We start from the raw sequence: 24,329 nt of genomic DNA, 5'->3' as shown, positions 1-24,329 counted from the left end.
AGGTATAGAAAGGTTAATTCACCGTGGATGTATATTTCACAGAGGCATCTGTGGTTGCAGATGGTAATGAGTGGAGGGTCTCAGCTGTTCCTGACGAGTTTTACTCACTTCCTTTTCCCCCACTGGGCTGCAAAGGGGCCAGCTGTGGGGGATGAGAGACATGCTGTGTTTATGGAAAGAGTTATGGCCGAGGAAGGAGGGCGTAATTTACATAGGCTGTCTGTCTAACACACCAGATTTACATTGTTATGCTATAAACATAACAAAGATGTGTTTATATTCTCAATCGTATATGTTTACAGTACTTGACATTGCCACAAATTTACTTAAAGAGAAATGTAATCCTGAATTTGATAATGTAATGTGTAATTTGTTGAAGCCCCTATCTTTATGCTCGCATTCACTAACTCCCCTAAAATAATATAAAGGTCCAAATGACCTGTATTACCACCTTTATATGGTCAAGTGAGTAAGACATGATTATAATAAGGCAAAACAGATGAAAATAAAAAAATAAATAAATGGTGAACTAGACCATTTAGACCCCTTTTATACTATTTTTAGTTAATATCATAGCAGCACCCACGGATTGGCTGAGGGCAAGCAATTGCCTTCTGGCCTATGTCAGAATAAAGATATTTACAGTAGTCCAGAGGAGATATTAGATCAGACTGTCTCAAGATATCCCAATAAAATTAAATAAAAGTTATAATCTTAAATGTCTGCTACATTAACAGAGCAACCTGGTTTAAGGGGGAAATGCAGTTATCATCAGCATAAACATGGGGATGTATGCCATGTTTGTGAAAAATTGAATGTGCAAATTGAATATCAAAATGTCATTTGAGCTGACTTTCCCTTTAATTTTCTCAGAAACTGTACAGTAATATCTCATGAAATTAGACATGTACATAGTGAAGGTCCTCATAAACAAAAATCCAGTGACATTTTGACATAACCTCTAAAGGATTAGTTTTTATAAAATGTGAAATATAGGGGAATTATGAATATCAAAATGTAATTTGAGCTTTGCCTTTAACTTTCTCAAAAATGTTATAGTAAAAATACATTACATTTGACATGGAGATATATGGGGTCATCATGAACAGAACTCCAACGGAAATTTTAGCTAACCAATGAAGGAAATGTTTTTTTTACAGATCAAAGATTATTATTAGGTAATATTATAAGATTATACAGCAGTGCAACTTCAAATTTTATATTTCACTTAATGTTCAAAATGACGTTGTTTTTGACTTGTTATATCAAATTAGACAAATTATTGATGAAATATAGGTCTATTTCCGGGCTTTTTGGGCTATCCAAGCACCCGTACCGTAGCACCACAAATAGACGAGCATTACACAAGTGCCGGCTGACGCGAGGTTCCGTGGATGATGGACCACTTGACCGCAGTGAACTGCGGTTGTTGTTTATATGTTACATTAGATGCATGAGGAGGCAGAGAGAAGGAGCCTTTACGCACAGCGCCTACCCAAATACATGCGCACATGGAAGGGTGGCGCTGGTCAACTTAAAGGTTATAACTATGCAGCTATTTAATACATTTGCTGTATATTGGTCTTTTTAGACATTATTACATAAAATCTTGTTTCGGTAGCCCTGCTCTGTGATGATTTGTGTAACGTGATCACATCTCTGTCCCTCCTTGTTTTTATTTTTAAACGGCGCAGTAGCACCGCCCAGCCCTCACCACCACTCCCACTCTCCATTCTGCACAGACGGGCGGGCTGAGGGCGGCAGCAACATAAAGTCAGAAGGCGCTGCTTGAAGACAAACATTGTTTCGTTGGATTGAACTGTTCCGTTAATCCCCACCGCGGACCACGGGGCGCTTAAAACGTGAGAAGAAGAAAAAGGCTGCAGCGTAAATCGGACACCAGCTCTTAGAAACGTAGTTAAAACTTTATTAAAAACAGAAGATCATCTCTCGCAGCTGCAGTAGCGCCTCCCCTGCCCTGCCCCATCTCATACCGTGCAAATCTGTCCATCACTAACACCACGAGACGTTTACAGGAGCGTGGCTAATCCAACAGAGGGGAAAAGACAAAGAGAGGAAGATATAGAGAGTAAGAGCCAGCGTACAGAGAAGGGAGGGAGACCAGAGGACAGGATGGACGCCCTGGTTTCTGTGCTGAAGCGTCACCCAGGCAAGACAGTGCTGGTGATCGCTCTGATTTTCAAGGTGATCCACCGGTTGCTGCAAAGGCTGCCTGTGCCCAACGTGGTGAAGCAGGATGACTACAAATCCTGGAAGTGGAAGAACCTCTCTGTCTCAATGGTGCACTCCCTGTTGACTGGATCATGGGCCCTGGCCTGGTAAGTTTCCATTCAAACATCTGTCTATTCACACATCTATCCATCCATCCACACAGTGGGACACCATTGTCTATTCACAGTCCAAACGGTGTGTTATGTGAGTGTGTAGCAGTGACAGTCTGTGGCAGCCAGGAGAAGAATGGCACGTTCAGACAGGGTGAGGGACGGGGGAGAGAATGGCATTTTGTAAGCGGGGAGGGAAATACCACTGTACAGTATGAGCCACATAAAACTCTTATTGCTATTTGCTTGTACTTGTGAATTTGTGTCTGACTTCGAGGTCTGTAAATAAATAATCTTTTTCAGCCACACACACACACACACACACACACACACACACACACACACACACACACACACACACACACACACACACACACACACACACACACACACACAGCCTTCCTTAAGAGAGAACCTCCTGACATATCAACTGGAAAAACCTGCTTGCTCAACGACTCTTGTGAAAGCATCATGAGAAACTATTTATTTGGGTGGAGACTATGTTTGGGACCAAGCTCAGATTTCTTAGGCTGTTTGCACTTTCACTGAGGCTATTTATTGATACTTTCGTGTAATATGTGAATAGCAGTGATTGAGAGACAATAATTTAAAAGTAGATTTTTGTTCACTCAAAGTAGTGTCAAGGAAACACGTGAAACAATTTGCTGCTTTACATGTCATATGCAGGTATTTTATCAACACACTAATTCTGTCATGGTGTGTTTATACAGGGAGGGGACGCCGTTAAACTTTAGCTTTTTGAGGTGTGTCCCCATTTGTCAACTGCAGTGAGAAGTGACAAAGAACACTGCAATATCAGAGAATGTGTTTTTAAAAGATGTAGAGATACCAATAGAGGCTCGACTATAAGAGTTGTAAAATGAAAGGATAAAACATTAACAGCACATCTGCTTCAACTACTGACTATCTATTAGTCTGGGGGTTTAAAGAAGCCAGAACACCTGAGATTAACGTCTCTGCTTATTCCTGCTTTTCTCTCCATGAGTGAGCCCATGTATGCCTGAGTGAGGTGAACACAGACCCATCTTTCTATAACATTCATCCCTCTCCAGTGTGCTGGTTTGGCCAGAGACGTTGAGCAACCTTCACTCTTACCACACCCCTCTGTCCTACCTGCTCGTCTGCGTCTCAACAGGTCAGTGAATGCATCGTGACAAAAGAATAACTTTTCAACCAAGGAAACTTCTCTTCAGACTTTTTTTTTAATCTTGCATCTTGCAAATCCTAACTGTAGTAGTTTTACTTGTTATCCTGTAGTATTTAGTGTAGGGCTGCAACAAAGCATTACTTTTAGTATTGATTAATCTGCAGATTATTTTCTTGAGTCTATAAATCGTTTTGACTATAAAAAGTCAGAAATTTGTTATAAGTGCTGGAATTATAACTTAGGTAGTGCTTCACATGACGGTTGTTTGATAGTCCAAAAACCAACAAGTGAGAAACTGAAATTTTTGCTTGAAAAAATTACTACAACGATTTGACTAATTGACAAATCGTTGCAGGTGTAGTTTAATGCACAAGAGGGAAATGTGGGAGACGTGCTGATTGACTATTCCATCCTTGAATTGATCTTTGAATGGATCTTTGCGGTATAACACCTTGCAGTTGCTGCTATACTGCTGTTCAGAGAAACAACAAAAAAGATCCGCCCCTCTAACCTGTTTCTAAATCACCGTGGACACCAAATATATTCCACAGAGGACTCTGTGTTCTGTTTGAGCTGTCCTTTATATCTTATGTGTTGCCATGAAGACACAAATCTGTGGAGATCTGCGCTAACTACCGCAAACACCCATAAGCTCCACTGAGGCCAACCACACTAGATACTAGAGGTCAGGTTGTTTTAATATGGAGGCTGGTTGTGTGTCTGTTGGCGTGTCAGTCGAGGCGCAAAGGGACTCTTAGTAGTATATTAGTCACTTTAATAGCTCCAGCTAAATGAGGCCTACACCGTTTGATAACCATGTTGTCATCGTCTAATAATAATAATGACTAAGAGAAACATTAAACTCTGCTTTCGGATCAGCTCAACTAACTTCTTGGTTAACAAGTGACACAAGGGAAATCGTGCATTGCAATGACTGATATATGCATATGAATGCAGGTTTAACGCAAAAGAAATGCTTTTGGAGGCCAAACAGGCAGGGGACAATCTGAGAAAACTTGTAAGCTTTTCAAAAGCACAAAAAAAGGCAAACACATGCCACTGTATCCTTATGTGTCAAAACATATGTCAGATGTAACTTTATCAGATTAGACGTGCAATGCTGTAAGACGTTGATGACAAAAACTGAGCTTCAGTGAATTAAACAGTAAGCAATTGTACTGTCATCTTCATGCATCTGTTGTGTCAAACAGACCAAGGATGAACATTTTCAAGAAAAAGCTCCGAGATCAAACGAACAGTAAAATATAGATTGTATTCTCAACCTCATCTACTTCCACCTCCTCTCAGTGTCATTGTTTCTTCCTTCTCAGGATACTTTGTGCATGATGCGGGGGATATTATCCTGACAGGACATGCAAGACAATCATGGGAATTCTTACTCCATCATGTGCTGGTAAGACCACATGCCTATTTGCCATGTTTTCTTCTAAGGTTTCTTCTAAGCATGTGAAGCTTATGCTGATATCAAGGTGATCTTCGCAAGTTTCACACGTGTGTAAAAGACGAAAAAGACAATGAAGTGAGGTGCTGATTTAATTTTAGCTCCAAAATTGGTGTCCAATTGTCACTAAATATGGAGGAAAATTAAATCATATTGCAAATTTGGTTTGTTGTGAAATATTTTCATCCTCTGAAATACCCTGTGTATTTGTTTAATATGCTGTTATTTACTTTTACTGAATATTATTGATTGTTAATTGAATTCATTTACTATCTAATATATTTAGTTAAATTCTTAATTACAAATCCAACTAGCAGAAGTGTCATTGTTGTCTTATCTGCATCATGTAGAGTGTCTTTCTGTTCAGTCTTTATTTTTAAACCACCCAGCTTTCTCCTCTGGAGGTTATATGAGCAGCATTGCTTACAAACAACAACAACAATAAAATGAAATGAGAGCATCAAACACAGGAGTTGTTAACTGTAAAAAAAAAAAAAAAAAAAACTCACCTCTGTGTGTCTCTTCAGGTGATCTCGTGTTTCCTGTACGCCCTCTTCACTGAGCTGTATGTAGCCGGCGCCGTAGTCGCTCTCTTTGTGGAGGTCAACAGTGTCACCCTGCACCTGAGGCTGTTGCTGAAGCTTGCGAGCGTTCAGGCCTCCTCCTTGTACCACATCAACAAACTCGTCAACATCGTCACCTACATGACGTTTCGCCTGGGCACCCAGTTCTACCTCACCTGGTACATCGTCCGCAACTACACCTGGCTGGACCACGGTTTATACTTCCTCTTCTCCATGATGATGATGAATGTCATGATCCTGATTTATTGGTACCGCCTACTACGTGCCGACTTCTTCTACTGGAATAAGAGACCTGTGAGGCTGAACGGGACGCAGAACAACAACTCGAAAAAGTTTCCCTGTGATTGACTGGGGAAGGTTTACGGACTTGTGTTGTATTTGTATTTAGAGTGGGAGTTCACACATGACGTCTTTTTCAAACTGACCCCATTCCTAGTGACGACAGGTTCACTTGTTGTGTCTCACTGCCAAAGAGATTTTTTTGTTTTTTGTTTTTTGGTGGGACAAGGTCCAGTCTTGTTCAGAAATGTTGGAAATAGATTAAAATAGATTTTCAGTATCATAGGCCTATTGTGTAAAGGAATAGTTTGACATTTTTATCGAAACATGCTTAGTTGTGTTCTTGAGAGAGAGTCAGATGAGAACATTTATAACACTTTCATGTCTGTTTAGAAATGATGACGCGTCAGCCAGTGAGCTAAGCTTAGCACAAAGGCCGAAAACATGGGGAAACAACTAGCCTGGTTCTGTCCAAAGATTTAAAAAAAATACTCCTGTAAAACTTGTTTTAACTTCTATGATTGTAGGAGTCAAAAAAAAGTATATAGCCTACAAACTGTTCATTGAGATTAGTGGTGTTGGTAGATTTTGTTGTCTTTAGAGAGAGCCAGGCGAGCTATTTCCCTATTTCCAGTCTTTATGCTAAGCTAACTGGCTGCTGGCTGTAGCTGTATATTTATAATTAGGCTACAGACATGAGAGTTGTATGTTTTCATGTAACTCTCAGCAACAAAGTAAATTAACTGCCTATAGTTCCATAAATGTCAAACTATTACTTAAACATTCAATTGTAGCATCCGCACAACCTGAAGGAATATTTACTTCCTTGACTGATACCACTATATCGGTACACTAAATATGACGCTACAGCCAGCAGACGGTTAGCTTAGCATAAAGACTGGAAATTGGGAAACAATAGCCTCATAACATACAAATGAAGACAAACAAGATATAAAGTGTTAATTTGTGAGATAGATAATTTATTTGCCTTTAGGCAGAGCTATGTCAGAGCAACAGACTCACTCTTTCTATGATGTCATCTGTGGCTGAAGAGATACTGGGCTGTGACTGAACTGGTACAGGACTAACATTCGTATTCTCACCCCCAAACCCATGCATCTTCACTAAAACCTGACTATTCAAACACATCTGCAGGCTAGTAACATTTCAGCAAAGATGCATGTGTTTGGGAAGTAGTGAGAATATGGACTGGATAAATGAGACTTGGATTATAATGCACAAGTTATGTGAGAGTTAGTAAACGGATGTTTTGATATTGTCTTGCGGTTGTTAAACGTGGCCCCCATTTACTTCAATTCATCAAGACTTTTTTCCATTTTTGATTCTTCGTTCACCTCTGAGGCATGCGAGAAAAACGAAAATGTCCTCGTGAATTCAAGGTAACAGGGTGCGTAGTTGATCTACGAAATGGTCAGTTTGTGGGTGAGGTGCTCCTTTAAATGCTCATTTCCTAATCATGCCATAAATCACAAGTGCTGACAGTGTCATTTGAAAACCAAATGAGCAGTGCATTTCACTTTCAATTTCAGCCAACTGCCAAAAGATCTAATAGTTTAGATTAGTCCATACCTGTGCAACAGTGCCTTTACCTCAGTGCCTTTTCCAAAAGAACAAAGTGCCGATACTTTATGAATAAGAAAGAAAAGATATAGTGCAGAGTCAGACTGACATCTGAAACTCTTTGTAAAAGGTGGGCCAAGTGGAGAGATGTTTGACACCAACGTACAGTAAATTCTGTGACCAAATGTATCTTGTATTAACATTTTTTTAAGAGCCCCTGTATTTTGGATGGTTTAGTGATACCATGATTAAAAAAAACATTTAAAATCACAGGAGTACTGATGTGTATTTTTGTGATATATATATATTGGTTTGCTCTATTATTTCACTCTGTATAACATACATGTAGAGATAACTGGTGAATCTACAGTCAGATACCTTTACTGCAGTAATTTTGATTACTGCAAAACTCAAGCAGCTTCGTCAGGCCAACGAGGAGGCCTACAGAAGTGGGGACAACGACCAACGACCCTGGGTCAGTGTGGAGAGGCCTACAGGACCTCGCCAACTACAGGGGACCATCACAGGATTAAATGACTACAGGCCTGTCGCCCTGACGTCTGTGGCAAACAGGTCGGTGGATGATGCAGTCAACATGGAACTGCACTACATGCTGCAACACCTTGACTCCCCAGGGACATACGCAAGGGTTCCGTTTGTGGACTTCAGCTCCGCATTCAACACTGTCATCCCGGAAATACTTAAACCCAAACACTCCTGAAGTTTGCAGACGACACAACGGTCATTGGCTTCTTCAGGGACGGTGATGAGTCTGCGTACAGACGGGAGGTTGAATAGCTGATGTGGTCAGAACAACCTGGAGCTAAACAAGCTCACAACTGTGGAGATGACAGTGGACTTCAGGGGGAGCCCCCCAACACTGCCCCCCCCTCACCATACTCAACAGCACTGTGTCTGCTGTGGAGACCTTCAGGTTTCTGGGATCCACAATCTCCCAGGACCCAAAGTGGGCCCCCAACATCAACACTATCCCAGAGAAGGCCCAGCAGAGGATGTACTTCCTGCACCAACTCAGGAAGCTCTACCTGCCTCAGGAGCTGCTGATTCAGTTTTACTCCGCTATCATCCAGTCTGTTCTCTGCACTTCTTTTGCTGTCTGGTTTGGATCGACCACCAAACAGGACAGGAACAGACTACAACGGACTGTCAGGTCTGCAGAGAGAATCATTAGTCTGCCCTTCATCCAGGACGTGTACATCTCCAGAGTCAGGAAACGGACAGCAAACAACACTGCAGACCCATCACACCCTGGACACGACCAGTTCCAACTCCTCCCGTCTGGTAGGCGCTACAGAGCTCTGTGGTTCTGGTTCTCAACAGTGTCCCTCTAGTCTAAAGGATCACATGAGAAATCTAAGGGGTTGTGAGATAGATAATGAGAGAGAAAAAGTATATTCATTTTTTTTGCAAATCTGTGCAACCTGGATTATTTGACCTCTTTGGGCATAAATCAGTTGTTTAAATAAAAACGATCTGAGAAGTTAAGAGGGGAAACAACTCAAAAACTAAACACTGACTTTTAGTAGAAAGAAGAGTCACAAGCCAAAAAGGTTGGAAGGGTTAGGGTCTTCTTTCTGTGTAAACATGTTTTAAAGTTTAACAACTTCAACAACAATGAAACACGGTTGAGGAAGGATGGAGAAGACTTTTTGGACTAAAAAGATCAACATTGAAAGACCCCCCACTTGATTGGACCGACCCAGGATAATGAAGCTTTATGTTATTTCTACTTTTAGGAGTAGGACTGTATTTTGTCGCCCATCTCTGACAACAAAGTCAGGTTAGAAAATGATCTCTTCACAGCCAGTGGGGACAGGAGAATTACAGCGACCAAAATGTATCCCACGGTACATATACAGTCAGTGGCTGCTTTATTATGGACACAATCTAATGTTGCTGCTTCTGCCATAAAGTACCTTTATGATGCCTATGGTGTCCAGTTTCTGTTCACATTATAGACAATAGACAACAATTAGAAACACCCCTGAATATAATGTATTCCAGCACAAGAACACCTTTAACTATGACTTCATTAACTTTCATTTACACATTTCCAAAATTGTACTTCACTTCAGTAAATGTACTACATCACTGCTGATCATACAGGGGGGAGAGTAAATTGCATTACATGTTAAGAGTGTAAAACCTGGTCAAAGTGACTGTTTGCCACCTCACATATTAAATAATTATATTACTAACATTTGTTTAGTTATTATCAGAAATGCATATATTTATACTTGTAATGTAAGCTATTTTCATTAAATGTTGTATTATTTTAACATTTAACAATGTATTGTCCATCTTGAGGACAGTATGGAGCCCTCTTATGGAATACAAACTTGTAGCCTACCTTCTGTCTGATTATCCTCGTCTTCATCCAAAATGAAACTCAAAAGTGCTTTGATGTCAAAAAGATTTTTGTATTTTTGTACCGGCCTTGATTTTCTCTACAACCATTTTCGACGTTATCCATAGCAGCCAACTAAAATACGATGTGATTAGGCAATACAATGTTACTTGTATTGAGTAGTCGAATTGAATTATTTGATCATAACGAGACAGATGTCAGTGAGAAGCTTAGAGCGCCCTCTATTGTCGACATATTCAACTGACTGACAGGAAACGGACCCTTTCTCTTCACTACAAAGACAAGCGCATGCAGACAAGTAGGCTTTGACAATATTACATGTTTATAAATAGTAACATTCTGATGTAGCAAATGGTGGTAATAGAGAAGTATGAATGGTCATACATAAATAATGAATAAGCGGAATAAAAACAAAAGGAAACAAGAGAAGGTCCAATTTGTTAGAAAGATAGACAGACAGACAGACAGACAGATAGACAGACAGACAGACAGATAGACAGACAGACAGACAGACAGACAGACAGATAGATAGATAGATAGATAGATAGATAGATAGATAGATAGATAGATAGATAGATAGATAGATAGATAGATAGATAGATAGATAGATAGATAGATAGATAGATAGATAGATAGATAGATAGATAGATAGGTTTGTTTTTGCTTTCCTAATTTCCGATTATTCCTCATTTCCTCCAGCAGGGGACCGAGCAGAGAAAAATCTGGGAGGAAAGAAAAATAAATCCAGGGATCTGAGTCAGCAGCAACAGCGGCTGCAGTCTGCTTCTCCTCCTCCTCAACTTCCGTGGATCGATTTCAGCTCCGATCACCACACAATCAACACTTTGACGTTGACCACTGAATATGCACGAGTCTACATAACAATAGGAGGCAATCTGTGGGAGGTAAGAGACCAAACCGAAACACAGAAGAGAGAAGAGTCTGTCTCGATGAGGTAACGTTAACTTCTTTTGCAGCTCAAACACGCTGCTTTTAAAACTTTAATTTGGTCATGTGCGTGTAACTTTAACCTAACGTTATATCTTTCTTAACGTGTGACTTTACAGAGTTAATAAAATACTTAACTTGGTGTTTTGGATGTAAAATAGAGTTTTAAAGTTTCAGTTTTGTGGTGGACCAAACTCTTCTTCTTCTTCTTCTTCTTCTTCTTCTTCTTCTTCTTCTTCTTCTTCTTCTTCTTCTTCTTCTTCTTCTTCTTCTTTTTTACCAGAAGCTTTGATGAGCAAGAGGATTAAAACAGATCCGACCAGTAAGTGGATCAAAACTGATGACAGTTGTCTGGCTCTGCATGTGGTCGTGTTGCTATACAATGGATAACAGATATTTGCTCTCGCTACAGTTTATTGTTTGACTGCCTGGCGCTCTCTTTATTTCCAGTGAGCTGAAGTCTTTGGGGGGATATAGTCTATGTTCTGGTTGCCTGGCAAAGTTAAACAAATATAAAGATGGCAGGAAGAGAACATTGACTAATACAAAGATGCGAGTCTTTTTCTTTGTGCTGTTTGAAAATAACATTTTAAATAGAAGATATTGTCCCACAGGAAGATTTTTTTTTTGTTGCAGCAAGGCCATGTAGAAAACAAATGAAAACAGTAGTAACACTATTGGAGGTATATTGAGAGTAGAGCAGCATTTAATGATTATTTTAATTATCGATTAATCTGTCGACTGTTTTTCTGATTGATTTTTTAGTCCGTGACATTTTTGCAGATTCGAAAGGGACGTCTTCAAATTCTGGGATAGAAAATATTCATTTTTCGATCAAAGAAGACTTAGAAAACCAGTTAGTATTCACATTTGAGATGCCGAACCAGTGAATTTTGGGGGAGTTGCTTAAAAGAGTGACTGAAACAATCAATCAATTATCAAAGTAGATTCAGATTAATTTTCTGTCGATCGATTAATCATAATTATTTCAGGTTTAGAAGTAACATTTTAAATATAATGTAGTGATTAATCTAATGGTTGCTCTTCTTAGTGCAACACAGACAGACACACAGGCAGGCAGACAGACCAACAGATGCTGCACACAATGCTTAGTGTTTATCTGTCTATAAAGTGTCAACAAATAACGATGCTGGTCACGTTACCCAGAGCACAGGGCGATGCATTCAAATGTCTTTTTACCTTAAACCATTTGTCAATTAATCGATTAGTCAACTGACAGACAAGCAGCAAATCCTCCTAAAGAACATTTGTTTGTTTTTGTTTCATTACAAGCTTCATGTAACCTCTTGTCAGTTTTACTTCCAGTAGTAAAAGTTAGCACCAGGTCTGATGTTTGGGCCTAAAAATAATTCACTGCAGTTTAAATATAATGAAGACACAGATTTAACTTGTTAAACGTCTTTCTCTCTCTGTCCAGCTCACCACGTGTCTCTCTACTAAACATTCACCTCAAAGCTTCATGTCCGTCCGAGTTTCAGCCATGAGTGTTCTTCCTCCTGTCCGAAAGGACCGTATCATTGCTCAGCTCCCTCAGGTAAAGTCATGTACTAATATGATCGCCTATAGCTAGCTGTCCACTATCCCTCCAAAACAGCCTCATACATTCCTCTTCCTCTCTTGTAGTATTTCAGCAAAGACGCAGCCTTCCACACTCAGAAGGATTTCAACAATAAAGTGAAGACGGCCTGTCAGGAGCAGCGTACCGGCACTGTGGGGTGAGTGTGTTAACCACCGGCTTGATGATGCAGAGTGTGACTTATTTACATGTTGCTTCTTCTTTCATTCTTCTCAGCAGATTTAAAATCTCTAAGGTCATTGTTGTGGGTGACCTGGCTGTGGGGAAAACCTGTCTGATTAATAGGTAAGCTCACACACCGCCACTGTTGCAGTTGTGGGAATAAATAACTCAAACAAGAAATAACTCGGAGGACACGAATCTCCTTCAAGGGAGCACAATCTACTAAGTTTGTTATTCTATTATCAAAAGTGTAGAGAAAATCTGCATTACAATTCATACTGTAATAGTACTGGAAAGTAACCAAATATATTTACTCAAGTACTATACTTAAGTACAATTTTGAGTATTTCTATTGCTACTTTATTTAGATTTTTACTCCACTACATTTATCTGGCAGCTGGAGTTACTAGTTTATGTTTAACAAAACACATGATCAATTGATAAAATATGATACTGCACTATCGACATAACTATCCAACAGTATATAAAGTAGTTCAAATGTGTCCCACCTTCACCAGCTGTAACAATATGATATATGTAATATAATATAACTCTGGAAGGCCCAACAAATACTTTAAATGTAGGCATCTAGTGGTGAGGTTGTAGATTGCATCCAAGTGAATACCCCTCCGCCCAACGCGTCGGAGAACTACGGTGGCCTTCGGGTAACGTAAAAACGAGAAAGGCTTGCGCTAGAGCCAGTGTTTGGTTTGTCCGTTCTGGGCTACTGTAGAAACATGGCGGACTCCATGAAGAGGACCCACTCCCTATGTAGATATAAGCAGCTCATTCTAAGCTAACAAGATCTTTATGTTTTCAGATTTTGCAAAGATGCTTTTGATAAAAACTACAAGGCGACGATCGGTGTTGACTTTGAGATGGAGCGCTTTGAAGTGATGGGTGTTCCTTTCAGCCTTCAGCTGTAAGCCAAATGTCTTCATCACTACTACACACGCATAAATATAAAAACTTTGTAAACTCAGTCTGTCTGATTTGACATTGCTTAAATGTCCGTCCCTATTTTTACAGCTGGGACACTGCAGGCCAAGAGAGGTTCAAGTGCATTGCCTCTACGTACTACAGAGGAGCCCAGGGTGAGAGATTTCTGTGCTTTAGGGCAGCAACCTTATAAGAAATGTATTAAAGACTCTCCTCTTTCCATGAAAACAATGTCAGGGGTGAATAGGAAGCTGTGTATACGTAACGTTACTGGAATTTGTGTGTTAAAACGGTTAATTCATGTCTGATTTTCTCTTCTTCCAGTTGTGATCATCGCGTTTGATGTAAATGACGTTGCCTCTTTGGGCCATGTGAGGTAAGCTTATTCATGATGAGCAGATTGTTGGGCAGTTTTTCACCCCAGCTGGGGGAATTCATCGTTTCTTGTTCTTTCTGCAGACAGTGGCTCGAAGACTCCCTGAAAGAGAACGACCCCACTGCTGTTCAGCTGTTCCTTGTTGGCACAAAGAAAGACCTGAGCGTACGTAGTGCTTACTGTTTGAAGTGGACATGTGAACGTTTCTGTGTGTTCTGCTGGAGTCAAATGTGAATTGTTTGGACTACAACTCAAAGTGTTTGTGTCTCAGTAATGTATTTGCCCCTGATAGAGGCTGAAACGATGGACATGCATTTAGACATTTCTAAAACATTAGAAACTTTATTTAAGCAGTGGTCTTCTATTTCAAGAAGTAAACATTTTGAAATGTGTCTCTTATTTTACTCTGGGATTTTAAGAGATTTGCTATTTCGTTTTTTTGTCTGTTTGGACAATGCTGTGGCTTTTGTAACAAATTACATTACTGAGTTATGTAATTTACCTCTTTCTTATTTCAAGAGTACTTCTCTTGTCCATGAGTGATTTCTTTGCAGTAGAATAAATGTGACAGAGAACTGAATATATTTGGATTTTAGATCGTTAGTCGGCCGAAACAAGCAATTTTCAACAGATAGTTTTTTATTTGTTCTACCATTTTATAGACTAAACAATTGATCAATTAAGGAAGAAAATAATTGTCAGATTAATCGGTAATGAAAATAACTTGGTCTTCTCTGTTTTTTTCCAACAGTCTCCTGCACAGTATTCTCAGATCGAACAAGATGCCCTCAAAATAGCACAAGAGATCAGAGCAGAGTATTGGGCTGTGTCGTCGCTGACAGGTGAGTGTTTGGATTGAATACAGTAACATGACTCAGAGTCCCTAAGGTGCCGTCAGAAAAGAGGAAGGGGTATATCTTTCATTTTTGCAGAAGGGAGTGTCGTCTGATTTCTTTGGGGGGAAGCAGTGGAGAGTCTTTAGTTTGAATAGTTACATCAAAAACATGTCTTTGGTATTCAGCATTGATCGTAGCTGTTTGTTTGCCATATGCAGAGGACGCCAATCGTGTCCCTAACTGATCAATATTTCCTCCATGCTGTAGGGGAAAACGTCAGAGAGTTTTTCTTTCGAGTTGCATCGTTGGCCTTTGAGAACAACGTTCTTGCTGAGTTGGAGAAAAGTGGGCCGAGGCAGATTGGGGGCGTCGTCAGTGAGTATCTAAACTAACTCTGCCATCATAAAAACCTTCACATTTGTCTCATAGTTTTAACCTCCTGCTCTTCAATTGTTCCAGGAATTAACAGCACTTCCAACAATGTGTACGCTTCATCAAAGAAGAAGCAGCCAAACTGCTGTCAGTAAGAATGGCAGCAGTGGTTTAAAGTCAAAGGTACAGACTGAAAATGAGGGAAAAGACTGGAGGTATTTCTGTGGTCAAGGCAGGAGGAGGGACGCTGGAGTTTTACTTCCTGACATGTTTGAGTTCAGTTTTTCCTGGCCTAGAAAGAGTTTTCCTCTGTGGGATGTGGATTCTTGTGGTGTTGCTCAGTTTAACTTGTCTGGAGTTACAGAGTGACTCAGCAATTATGCACAAAATGACTGTTTTGTTACTGCAGCGATGCCAAAGAGTGACTGTGGATGGTTTTAACATGGCGTGTGTGTGGATGCTTAAATATTCAGTCTCGCTGCTGTATTTTGTTTAACAATTTTTCTTCACAACGCTCTGGTTTACCTTTACAAAGTCAGTTGTTTTAAATGTCAGTTTTTACTTGGTACTTAACCTCTTTTCATGATAATATAGATCAGACGTCCTCAACTTTTCTGTTAAAAGTAAAATATTATGCAGTTAATCTTAAGAAAAAAGCAACGATTTGAAGAAACACTGAAATAAGTATTAGAATCATGTGTAGCAGGAAGGTTTTTTTCTGCTTAACTATCCTGTTATGTATCTCACGACCCCTCAGATTTATCTTTTGACTGGTCAGACCTCTCGGTCGGGAACCATAATTGTAGATGCTGGATTTTTCTTCATGTACAGTTTATGCTTCATCGGTACTTTTTGCTTTTTGTTGACAATACATTCAAAGACTGAATTTCAATGATCATTTTTTTTATGTCAAAAACTGAAATACTGTCTGATTATTTTAAGCATTTATTTTCTTTAAAATTTCTCATGGTATGTTTTACATGTAATAAAATATATATATCTATAAAACAAACACCGTTCAAAGTGTTATTTAGTTGAAATCACAGTATATCTTGTCTTATTTTAAGGAAACAGGAATTTCACTGTATTTCGTAAAAAAGAAACATGCTGATAAACTTTCTTGACCATCTCAGTCAGCAAATGGCACTACTCCCCCTTTCTTCTTCACTGAAGTTGAAGCTGCTGAAGGAATCCAGATACTTCTGGTCAATTTGGCTCTGGAGCTCTTCAGGGATGCAGTGAGAGAATTTGTAATTTTCTTTAATCCACTTTCCTCCTTCAGTGTTCTCGATGGCCACGGCTGCTACACCTGTAGGAAAGTGTGATACTTTTTACATTTTAAAATGTTGTATTGTTACATGATATTTGATTTATGTTACATTATAACCAGTGGTGGAAAAAGTATTCAGATATTTTATTTAGTAGTAGTAGAAATAGTCAAGTAAAAGTCCTGCATTTAAAATCATACTCAAGTGAAAGTACAAAAGTATTTGCATTAAAAATATACTTGGAAGTACCAACAGTAAAAGCATTAATTTTGCAGAATGGCTCATGTCAGAATCATATATATTACTGGATCATAATTATTGATGCATTAATGTGTTGCTTTAATATTGGAGCTATTTTTTTATCTTTAAATATTGTAGCTAATCTAACTACAATAATATATTTTATTTGTTTGAAATATTATTGTATTAATAATTAAGCCCGCAAAAGTAACTAAAATAATAAAACAAATATAGTGAAGTATATGGTACGATATTTCTCTTTGATGTTGGAGATGAAGAAAGTAGCATAAAATAAAAATACACAATACTACAGTACAGCAACAACAAAATTGTATTTAAGTACAGTACTTGGGTAATTGTACTTGGTTACATTCCACCAGTGATTATAAGGTACTCATCTTGACTGACCTACAACAGTGGCTCCGAGCCTCTCCACCAGCTGGATTGCAGCCTTCATAGTGCCTCCAGTCTCGATCCATTGGTCCACTAACAGCAGCCTCATACCTGCAGAAAGGACAGACATGTCAACCACAAAGTCAAGCATTTAAAGAAAATCACCTTACTTTTTCTAGAGCACATGGGGAAACATGATTATCAAGTGAATTTAGATAAGGTTAAAAAGTAAAAATGAATAGTGTATCCAATGCAAAATACAAAGCAAATAATACATTGTTATATAAAACGATCCGGTGTATACATGTCCAGATGTCGAAAAGTAAATATGCACAAAAAATAATCGAGTAAATAATTCAAACATTAACATTGATCTCTCTGCTTATGGCCTACTCATCCACCAGCCTGAACTGTAAAACTAAATGGAACAAATAATAATAATTACTAAATAAATAGCTAAATATATCTCTAATAACAGTCTTCTAAAAAGTTCTTGGCAGCAAAAAAAAAAATTACATTTATGGAAATAATCTTTGATGGATTAAAAATTAATAAAAGAGATTGACCCTCATAATTTCTGATGTGATGTCAATGTGAATATAAAAAATGTTGACGTTTCTCTAACACTAGAGGGTGCTGTGTCACGGGGAATAAATAGACATTATATTGAGTAGACCTGGCTGAATAAGTACCTTTTTTCTAATCAATTAAACATTTTTCGATTTTTATTTGGTGGTTGCAGCTTTATACTTTTCTTTGTCATATATACTGAATAACTAAATATTTTGGGGTTTTATACTGTTGACTGGATAAAACATTGGGCTGTGGAATATTATGGATTTTAATAATAATCAACCAATTAATTAATGAATTATGAAAACTCTTCAAGGTCATCTTCAAATCTTTGTTTAAATTCTGCTTATAATCTAAATTTAACATTTAAATACAGCTCGGCATTGAAGCTTTCTCTGACTCTCACCACGCCTAAAACAGCTCTTACAGTGTTGGTGGCAGATGATGATGAAGTAATCACTGAACCCATGTATGACTTTTTGCATAGAAATTATCCAATTACAAGACTGACTATTTCCAAAAGACACACATGACCGGTCTAAACTGACTGATATCCTTGTCAGCAAGTGTGGTCTTTTTTTAAATATATATTTTAAGACGTAGCTGTTACAACCCTTAGGTGTCCAAAGATCATCAAGAGAAATAACTGACATGTTTAAAGGGTACAAAAATAAGTATGATTAACCTGGTTTTAGCACATCCAGTCTTACTTCCATCGTCTTTTCTCTGCCGGAGTAGTCTGTGTAGTTTTGATTTTGGGTTGCGACACACAAGTGTCCTGCTTTTCGAATGGCCAGATAACCTTTTCCGAGGGTGGCAGCAACAGACGCACCTGAAACACATTTTTCAGAAACATTCATCCACAATGACGTGTGTGGCTAACCTGCAGTGCAAACTGAAAATGATAATGCCATGAGTCTCAAAGTATCTAAATTTAGTAACTTCAGTCAGGTGTTAGGTTTCCTGACCTTAGCAGAGCAACTATAGATCTTAAAATAAAATGAGTGTGGGACACCAAGTGTCTCTCTAGCTCTCAATCTACATTTACTTTCCTTTAATTAAAGTGAATCGGTGTGTTTTCATACCAAGAATGAATCCCATTGCATCTATCCCGGCAACCAGATCAATAGAGTCGCTGTGGAAAGGACTGTGAAGGTCTTTGACACAGTCTGCAAGAGCCTGAATGAAGACAGTAAATGCACAAAATGCAGAATTTGCACACTCAACTTGTATTTTTTCTGTTATAAATGAGTTGTATGCAGTGTTCAATGAGAAAGGAAACAGTATAGACAGTACAGAGTAACTAAATCCCCCCCACCATACCTGGGAGTTGCAGTAGAGTTTGGATGGGTCCAGCCAGGCAAACGATGGTCCTTTTGTGTTGGGTGCCATCAGAGAAAGGTACCATCCTTTATGTCTGTCTGCAGGAGCGGCCAACACGTCCATTTGACAAACAACACTTCACGTCTGTGCAGTTAGAGGGAGAAACTGGGGTGAATGAAGTGGACTGTGAATGAGAAAGCGACCTTTCTCCGGTTCCAGTGGGAGGAGTGGTGGGTGGGGAGGGGGCTGTTAACATGTTGAAAGTAGTTATTCGCTGTGCAGTTATAATGATTCGAAGACCAGTCTGACTTTTCAACTATTGTAGAAGAAAATAGTGTTATTTTAATCTGATATTGTCGTTGTGTATCCTGATTAAGTGCCTGCTTTGATAGTAATCTCTGTGTTGAGACATCCCTTATTAGACCTAGCGCTGCTGCTGAAATTAGCAAGATAGCTAACTAGCCAGCTTGCTAATTCCACCATGCTTAAATGCTCCACTGGTTCCAGAAAACGAGCCGTACAAAGTCGTGGGAAGAGACTTCGACGTAACGCCTGGTAGCTTTTTTGTAACCATCTCTGTTGAGGCTCCAAGCGAGCTGAGCCAAGAAGGTGGAGTGGAGTTCAAATACTGCAGACCACTGACCGCTCAGAGAAAATCGTCATCAGCGCAAACCCGCAGCACAAACACAAACTCGCCATTTTAGACTAGTCAAGGTTGATACTCAAAAGAGAGATTTTTGGCCAGGTATGACTATTAGACACAGCTACAGCTCATATTCTCAATTTAATGAGAATTGGTTTTAAACATGATGTTTAACTGATGTCATGTTTCAATGGTCTGTCACAGAAAAGGATGCATTACTTTTTTTCGGGCCATGAATTCTAGTTTTAGGTGCATATTGTGCAACAAAAACAAATCCAATTCTGTAGTGACCTAATACTAATTGATATCAACACTGGACTGTAAAAACCAGACAGACCAATGATCCTCTAAAAATGTTAATTGTTCCCCTCATGCATGCTTCAGGTGTTCTGAATCACCAGAGGATTGATGTCAAAATAAACTCAGCTTGCGATCATGTTCACAGCTGAAGCAACAAAAGCCATTACCTTACAGTATTACATTTCCCAGTTCTCAGACTAGAAAGGTTATTGCAGTTATTAAATAAACGGATCTGGAATTTCATCCCAGTCTTATGCAACAGAGTTCAAGCTGAGCTAAGGACGGAGAGTTCACCTTTCTGCCATCAATGACTTTCCCACAGTTTTTTGTCTCATGTGTATCAGGAAATAAAAGTAAACTGGATGCACACATGCATTTTTTTCTTTTGCACATTGTTTGCACACTAACAAGATTTACAAGGTAATAAAACTGAGTAGATATTCACGTGTTAACAAGTCTGTCTGTGTGAGTGCTGTACGAGCTCATGCCGATGAGTTTATCTTGTATGGCCACCCGGGGGCAGCATAAACAAGCTGCAATACAACACTGGCAGAGAATATTATGACTTTTATGAGGAACTTTCACTTTGTGTGGATTTTGGCAGTCCCTGTTGACAAAAGTGGCAGTGTTTCCGAGCACCAGACATGTAAATCTCTCATTTTACTGCAGTAAGGGTCTGGTAGTCTGCCCCACGCAGTCCTGGTTCTGGTCCTTGCCCTCCTTCCCTCCAGGGGGCCCAGCAACATGGCCTGGGCCTCCAGCAACGTGGTGACAGGATTTGGGTGGACAGACCCTTTCACACACTCATTGAACTTTCTGTACATTTAACTTAAATTCATTTAGGCTAGCTTCAGCAAAAATGTTGGGGCAACAACTACTTTGGACAGATGCAAGATCAGAAAATTACACATATTTACAATTTGACACAATGCTCTATTTCCCATTTCCCACACAGTTTAATGTTGTGGCCATTTATCATATTGTTCTTTTAGTTATAACTTGCATCGCTTAAACCTGAACAAATTCAGACGAGGCCATCCAGACTTATTTAAACCCAAATAATTAATGTTATCATATCGAAGGTATTTCATGTCTGACTTCCAGTGTCATCCTGATCTCACTACCTAACCCTCTTCCCACGAAAACAATACCAAGGCTGGGACCCTGGCCTTGGTGGATGTCTGGGGAGACGAGACAATGTGCATATAACTTTTTGCTGCAACTTTGTTGCTAGACCTCTGAACCATCTGTGGGGAAAGAGCTCTATCCATTCAGCTGACTTATTCTAAGTGTCTGTTCAATAAATATATTTTTGATATGTTAAGAGTTTTCTCATCACGGTTATTTCTCACAGGGAGGTTAAAAAGATTCATTTCCACCACATTTAACACAGGTGATATTACTACTGGGCCCATACCTTTTCTCCTCAACTGCTATATGCTTAATCCCTGGTTTGTATGTGCTGTCTGTTTGGGGAGCCATGTTTGCACAGTTTCACTGTGTTGTCCTGCTGCTTTCAAGTGTCAGCTTTTTGTTTAACTGTGCGCTGTTCTCCACATGAACTCCAAGTTATCAGCCTCTTTCCTCCCCTGCAGTGACCACTTTAATTCACAAGAACCTCCCCCCCCACCCTCAAGATCTGGTCGTATGTTGCCTCTGGTGATTTTACATCATTTCTCTCCGCCTTCCAACAATCCGATTTCAGTGCCTTGAGTAGGCTGGATCTCCGCCTCTAGAGCCCTAAGACCAGCCATGTGACAACACACTCGGCTGATTAGAAACCCAACCTGACAAGAGGTTTTTCTTTTCTTTGGGAACAGTCACTTGTTCAGAGATGCAGAGGAATTTGCTGTGTATCGTTTTCTGAACTCACACGTGATTTTAAAGAGAAATGTCAAAGATATTTAAAATGTAAGCCACCATATAGGTCAGACACAGATCTACAAAACAAACCATGCATGAAACATATTTCCTGATAATATAAAGTGCAGCAACACTGCAGCTGCTGATACATAATAATTGAATGAATTCATAAATGTTAGCAATGGGCCAGATCTAGAATGCTGCATGTTATCAAATGTTCTATAATATATATATATATATTTATATATATATATATATAAATAATAGTGTTTAGTGATACATAATGACAAAGAAGATAGGGGGTAAAAACAAAAGCAATATCACCAAGAGGCATTTGAAGGACTAATTCTGGTATAGGCTGTTTCAGCTGACATGTAGCCAAATACTCAGGATATGGTGATCCCACACCATATTTGAACGAGATCTGTTTGAATCCAACCATCAGCTGAGACTCTTATGGGCTGCTGAGGCCCCTCAGTCAGTGTGGTTTGCGTGCGACCGCGCCAACATTTCTCCACATTCCACAATGAAAGAGATTTGTCCCTACATTGTGATTTAGGTCATCACCAATTCAGTGCCTGTTTTGTGGCATTTGAAAGATGTCCAATCTCCTGGGTTGGCACAATCACCCCATGCCAGTTACCATGGAAAGCGGGGGTAAGCTAGAACCTCCTCCATGCGTGTTCCCAAAGTAAATCTCCACTTTCTGGGGGGTTGAGCTGAGGGGGTTGGGAGGTAACTCTCGGTCATGTCTCTGTGCAGTGAAAGGTGCCGGGGGTTCATGCTCTGTACACACCCACAAATTAACCCTCTGCTACTGCACGTTGAAATACAGTGGGGTTGAACATACTGTATCTACTCTCAGATTGTTTCAGTAATATGCTCTACCCAGGCTGGAAATCTAAAGAGGTTAATTCGGCTGACTCCTCCCAGCGTTGCCATTTCTCGTATTGATAATCACACCACTTGTGCTTCGCCTTAAAAGCGCCGGAGCGCCGGAAAACCGCGAGGAGCTGTCTCCGTTACGCATGGTGCTGAAAGTGCCACTCGCCGCATCATGTGGTCGGTTTTCTTTGTCTTTCTGTCTTATCTTGACAGAAACTTCGTCAAGGGCGACCTCCTGAGTCGCGCTTTGGACGCAGAGAAGGAGAGCAAAGAGATGTTCTCCATGCTCAACGGCACCTTTTGCGCAAAAATGTCTACCGTGCGGGAGAGCTTCCTCTACCAGGTGTCAGACGGAGCCGAAGTGGTGCGATCCGTCGTCAGCCCCGCAGGAATGCTTGGTAACTGTGCTGTCATAGCGAACCAGATGCAGGTGAAGTCGTTCATGCACGAGTGCAGGTTGGGACTGAAAGAAAACAGAGCCGGGCGGCAGCTGGAGACGCGCTTTGCGCGCATGGATGAAGCCAAACTGATGTGCCGGGAGTTTAAAGAGAGGTCGGAGCGCAGAGGCAAGGTGAAGGGGGGTGGCAGTGACGACTCTGCGCGGCGGGACAAGGTTTTAAAAAGATCCAAGAGAGGCTTCACTTATCCTGGGACCCTATGGTGTGGAGCTGGAAACATGGCTGATCATTATGGCCAGCTGGGTGGGTAGTATGACTATAAAATATTCAAGCAAAGTAAGTTCATTATACGAGGTGTAATAATAATAATTGTGTCCTTGTTGCAGGAGATTTTGCAGAGACCGACAGCTGCTGCCGTGTCCACGACCACTGCCCTCACGTCATCCACCCCTTCTCCTCTAACTATGGCCACACCAATTTCAAGTGGCACTCCATCTGCCATTGTGACTGTGATAATGCGTGAGTAAAGCAAACGCTTTTAGGGCAAATGTACAACCACCGCGATGACAAATTATGAACGACAGCATGTGTAACAACGTAAACATAAAAATAAAAAATAAAAAAACAGTGTTCATCATCCTTTGAAAGAATCGGCCTCTGGGGTTTTAAAACTACAATCAACACAAAGAACTGCGTAAGAATGAAATACAGAAATCAGAACTTAATAAATATGGTGAGACATTAAGTTCTGTTCAATTCTTCTGACAAATGTTTTCTAAAATTCATAAACATGAGGTAACCTTTTTCATTGACTATCACCTCAAGAGTTTAAAAAGCATGATTCAATTCATTAAAGACTATAACTTCTTAAAATAAAGTCAGTGAATTCAAGCTGAACAGCTTTTAAGTCATTTTTTTTCAGTTCACAAATAACAAGGCAGTCATGAGGTCTCCATTCGAGGTCTCACTGTAAAATGCAATGACTACTGTTTTAGAGAACTTCACCTTACGACTAAAATAAAGGTGCGTGTTAAAATAAAAATATAAAGTTAAAATGTAAGACTGTATCAGGAGGACCAAGTGACAAATGTGTTGCCATTGGTTGGACATGAGGACAATAATATAACAATACTGCAATGATCATAATTATGATGCTTGATTTGACACCTAAACATTTTATTCATAAATGCAACATTTTTGGATAACTTTAAACTAAGTCTGGAACAGCTTGGTAGATACTGCATCATACCCCATAGATGATCTGCAGGAGAGGAATCGTAGCAACAAGACAAACTAAGCTAAGATGTCTACGTCCTTTTGTGCAGTTACTCTGCTCCTATAGGTTAAACTGCGTTGCCATCAGGAAGAGACAACTAGAGATGAGCCTGACTTTTTGTTCTCTCTTTAG

General features: G+C 39.7%; 3 protein-coding genes across 6 annotated transcripts; 2 read left to right on the top strand and 1 right to left on the bottom strand.

The window, feature by feature from the left end:
* Positions 1–1,761: 1,761 nt before the first annotated feature.
* tlcd1 (TLC domain containing 1) lies at positions 1,762–7,678 on the top strand. Its single transcript, XM_079166852.1, has 4 exons — positions 1,762–2,339; positions 3,416–3,498; positions 4,842–4,924; positions 5,500–7,678. Exons 1-4 carry the CDS (start codon positions 2,134–2,136, stop codon positions 5,902–5,904), a joined length of 777 nt encoding a protein of 258 aa, XP_079022978.1. The 5' UTR covers positions 1,762–2,133; the 3' UTR covers positions 5,905–7,678.
* Positions 7,679–10,080: 2,402 nt separating this feature from the next.
* rab34a (RAB34, member RAS oncogene family a) lies at positions 10,081–15,824 on the top strand. 4 transcript variants are annotated; one of them, XM_079166784.1, is made up of 12 exons: positions 10,081–10,103; positions 10,508–10,710; positions 12,192–12,308; positions 12,398–12,489; positions 12,567–12,635; positions 13,333–13,434; positions 13,542–13,606; positions 13,776–13,827; positions 13,911–13,992; positions 14,579–14,669; positions 14,931–15,038; positions 15,123–15,824. In XM_079166784.1, exons 1-12 carry the CDS (start codon positions 10,094–10,096, stop codon positions 15,188–15,190), a joined length of 1,059 nt encoding a protein of 352 aa, XP_079022910.1. In that variant the 5' UTR covers positions 10,081–10,093; the 3' UTR covers positions 15,191–15,824. The 4 variants fall into 4 exon arrangements, with proteins under 4 accessions (XP_079022910.1, XP_079022912.1, XP_079022911.1 ...); XM_079166786.1 differs by lacking the exon at positions 10,081–10,103 and adding an exon at positions 11,040–11,075 and having other exon boundaries at positions 10,588–10,710; XM_079166785.1 differs by lacking the exon at positions 10,081–10,103 and adding an exon at positions 11,037–11,075 and having other exon boundaries at positions 10,626–10,710.
* A 138-nt stretch (positions 15,825–15,962) lies between these two features.
* On the bottom strand, positions 15,963–19,020 carry LOC306701473 (adenine phosphoribosyltransferase). The gene is made up of 5 exons (XM_079166789.1): positions 18,833–19,020; positions 18,595–18,688; positions 18,195–18,341; positions 16,952–17,047; positions 15,963–16,344 (listed from the first exon to the last, which is right to left on the bottom strand). The coding sequence occupies exons 1-5, from the start codon at positions 18,953–18,955 to the stop codon at positions 16,169–16,171; spliced, it is 636 nt and encodes a 211-aa protein (XP_079022915.1). The 5' UTR covers positions 18,956–19,020; the 3' UTR covers positions 15,963–16,168.
* Positions 19,021–24,329: the final 5,309 nt, after the last annotated feature.

Source organism: Pholis gunnellus (genome assembly GCF_910591455.1).
Source record: "Pholis gunnellus genome assembly, chromosome: 9".
Taxonomy (NCBI): Eukaryota; Metazoa; Chordata; class Actinopteri; order Perciformes; family Pholidae; genus Pholis; species Pholis gunnellus.
The sequence above is the reverse complement of the archived record's forward strand: the minus strand, read 5'-3'. Positions and strand labels throughout refer to the sequence as shown.

What these genes read in the sequence shown, in the direction of transcription:
- tlcd1 (XM_079166852.1), top strand. Translation starts at nt 2,134, where the DNA reads ATGGACGCCCTGGTTTCTGTGCTGAAGCGTCACCCAGGCAAGACAGTG. An exon ending in GGATCATGGGCCCTGGCCTG is followed by an intron (nt 2,340 to 3,415) that starts GTAAGTTTCCAT and finishes ATCCCTCTCCAG; the next exon opens with TGTGCTGGTTTGGCCAGAGA. An exon ending in GCTCGTCTGCGTCTCAACAG is followed by an intron (nt 3,499 to 4,841) that starts GTCAGTGAATGC and finishes CTTCCTTCTCAG; the next exon opens with GATACTTTGTGCATGATGCG.
- LOC306701473 (XM_079166789.1), bottom strand. Translation starts at nt 18,955, where the DNA reads ATGGACGTGTTGGCCGCTCCTGCAGACAGACATAAAGGATGGTACCTT. An exon ending in AACTCTACTGCAACTCCCAG is followed by an intron (nt 18,689 to 18,832) that starts GTATGGTGGGGG and finishes GTCTTCATTCAG; the next exon opens with GCTCTTGCAGACTGTGTCAA. An exon ending in TGCAATGGGATTCATTCTTG is followed by an intron (nt 18,342 to 18,594) that starts GTATGAAAACAC and finishes AATGTGTTTCAG; the next exon opens with GTGCGTCTGTTGCTGCCACC.
- rab34a (XM_079166784.1), top strand. An exon ending in GTACTACAGAGGAGCCCAGG is followed by an intron (nt 13,607 to 13,775) that starts GTGAGAGATTTC and finishes CTCTTCTTCCAG; the next exon opens with TTGTGATCATCGCGTTTGAT. An exon ending in GCACAAAGAAAGACCTGAGC is followed by an intron (nt 13,993 to 14,578) that starts GTACGTAGTGCT and finishes TTTTTCCAACAG; the next exon opens with TCTCCTGCACAGTATTCTCA.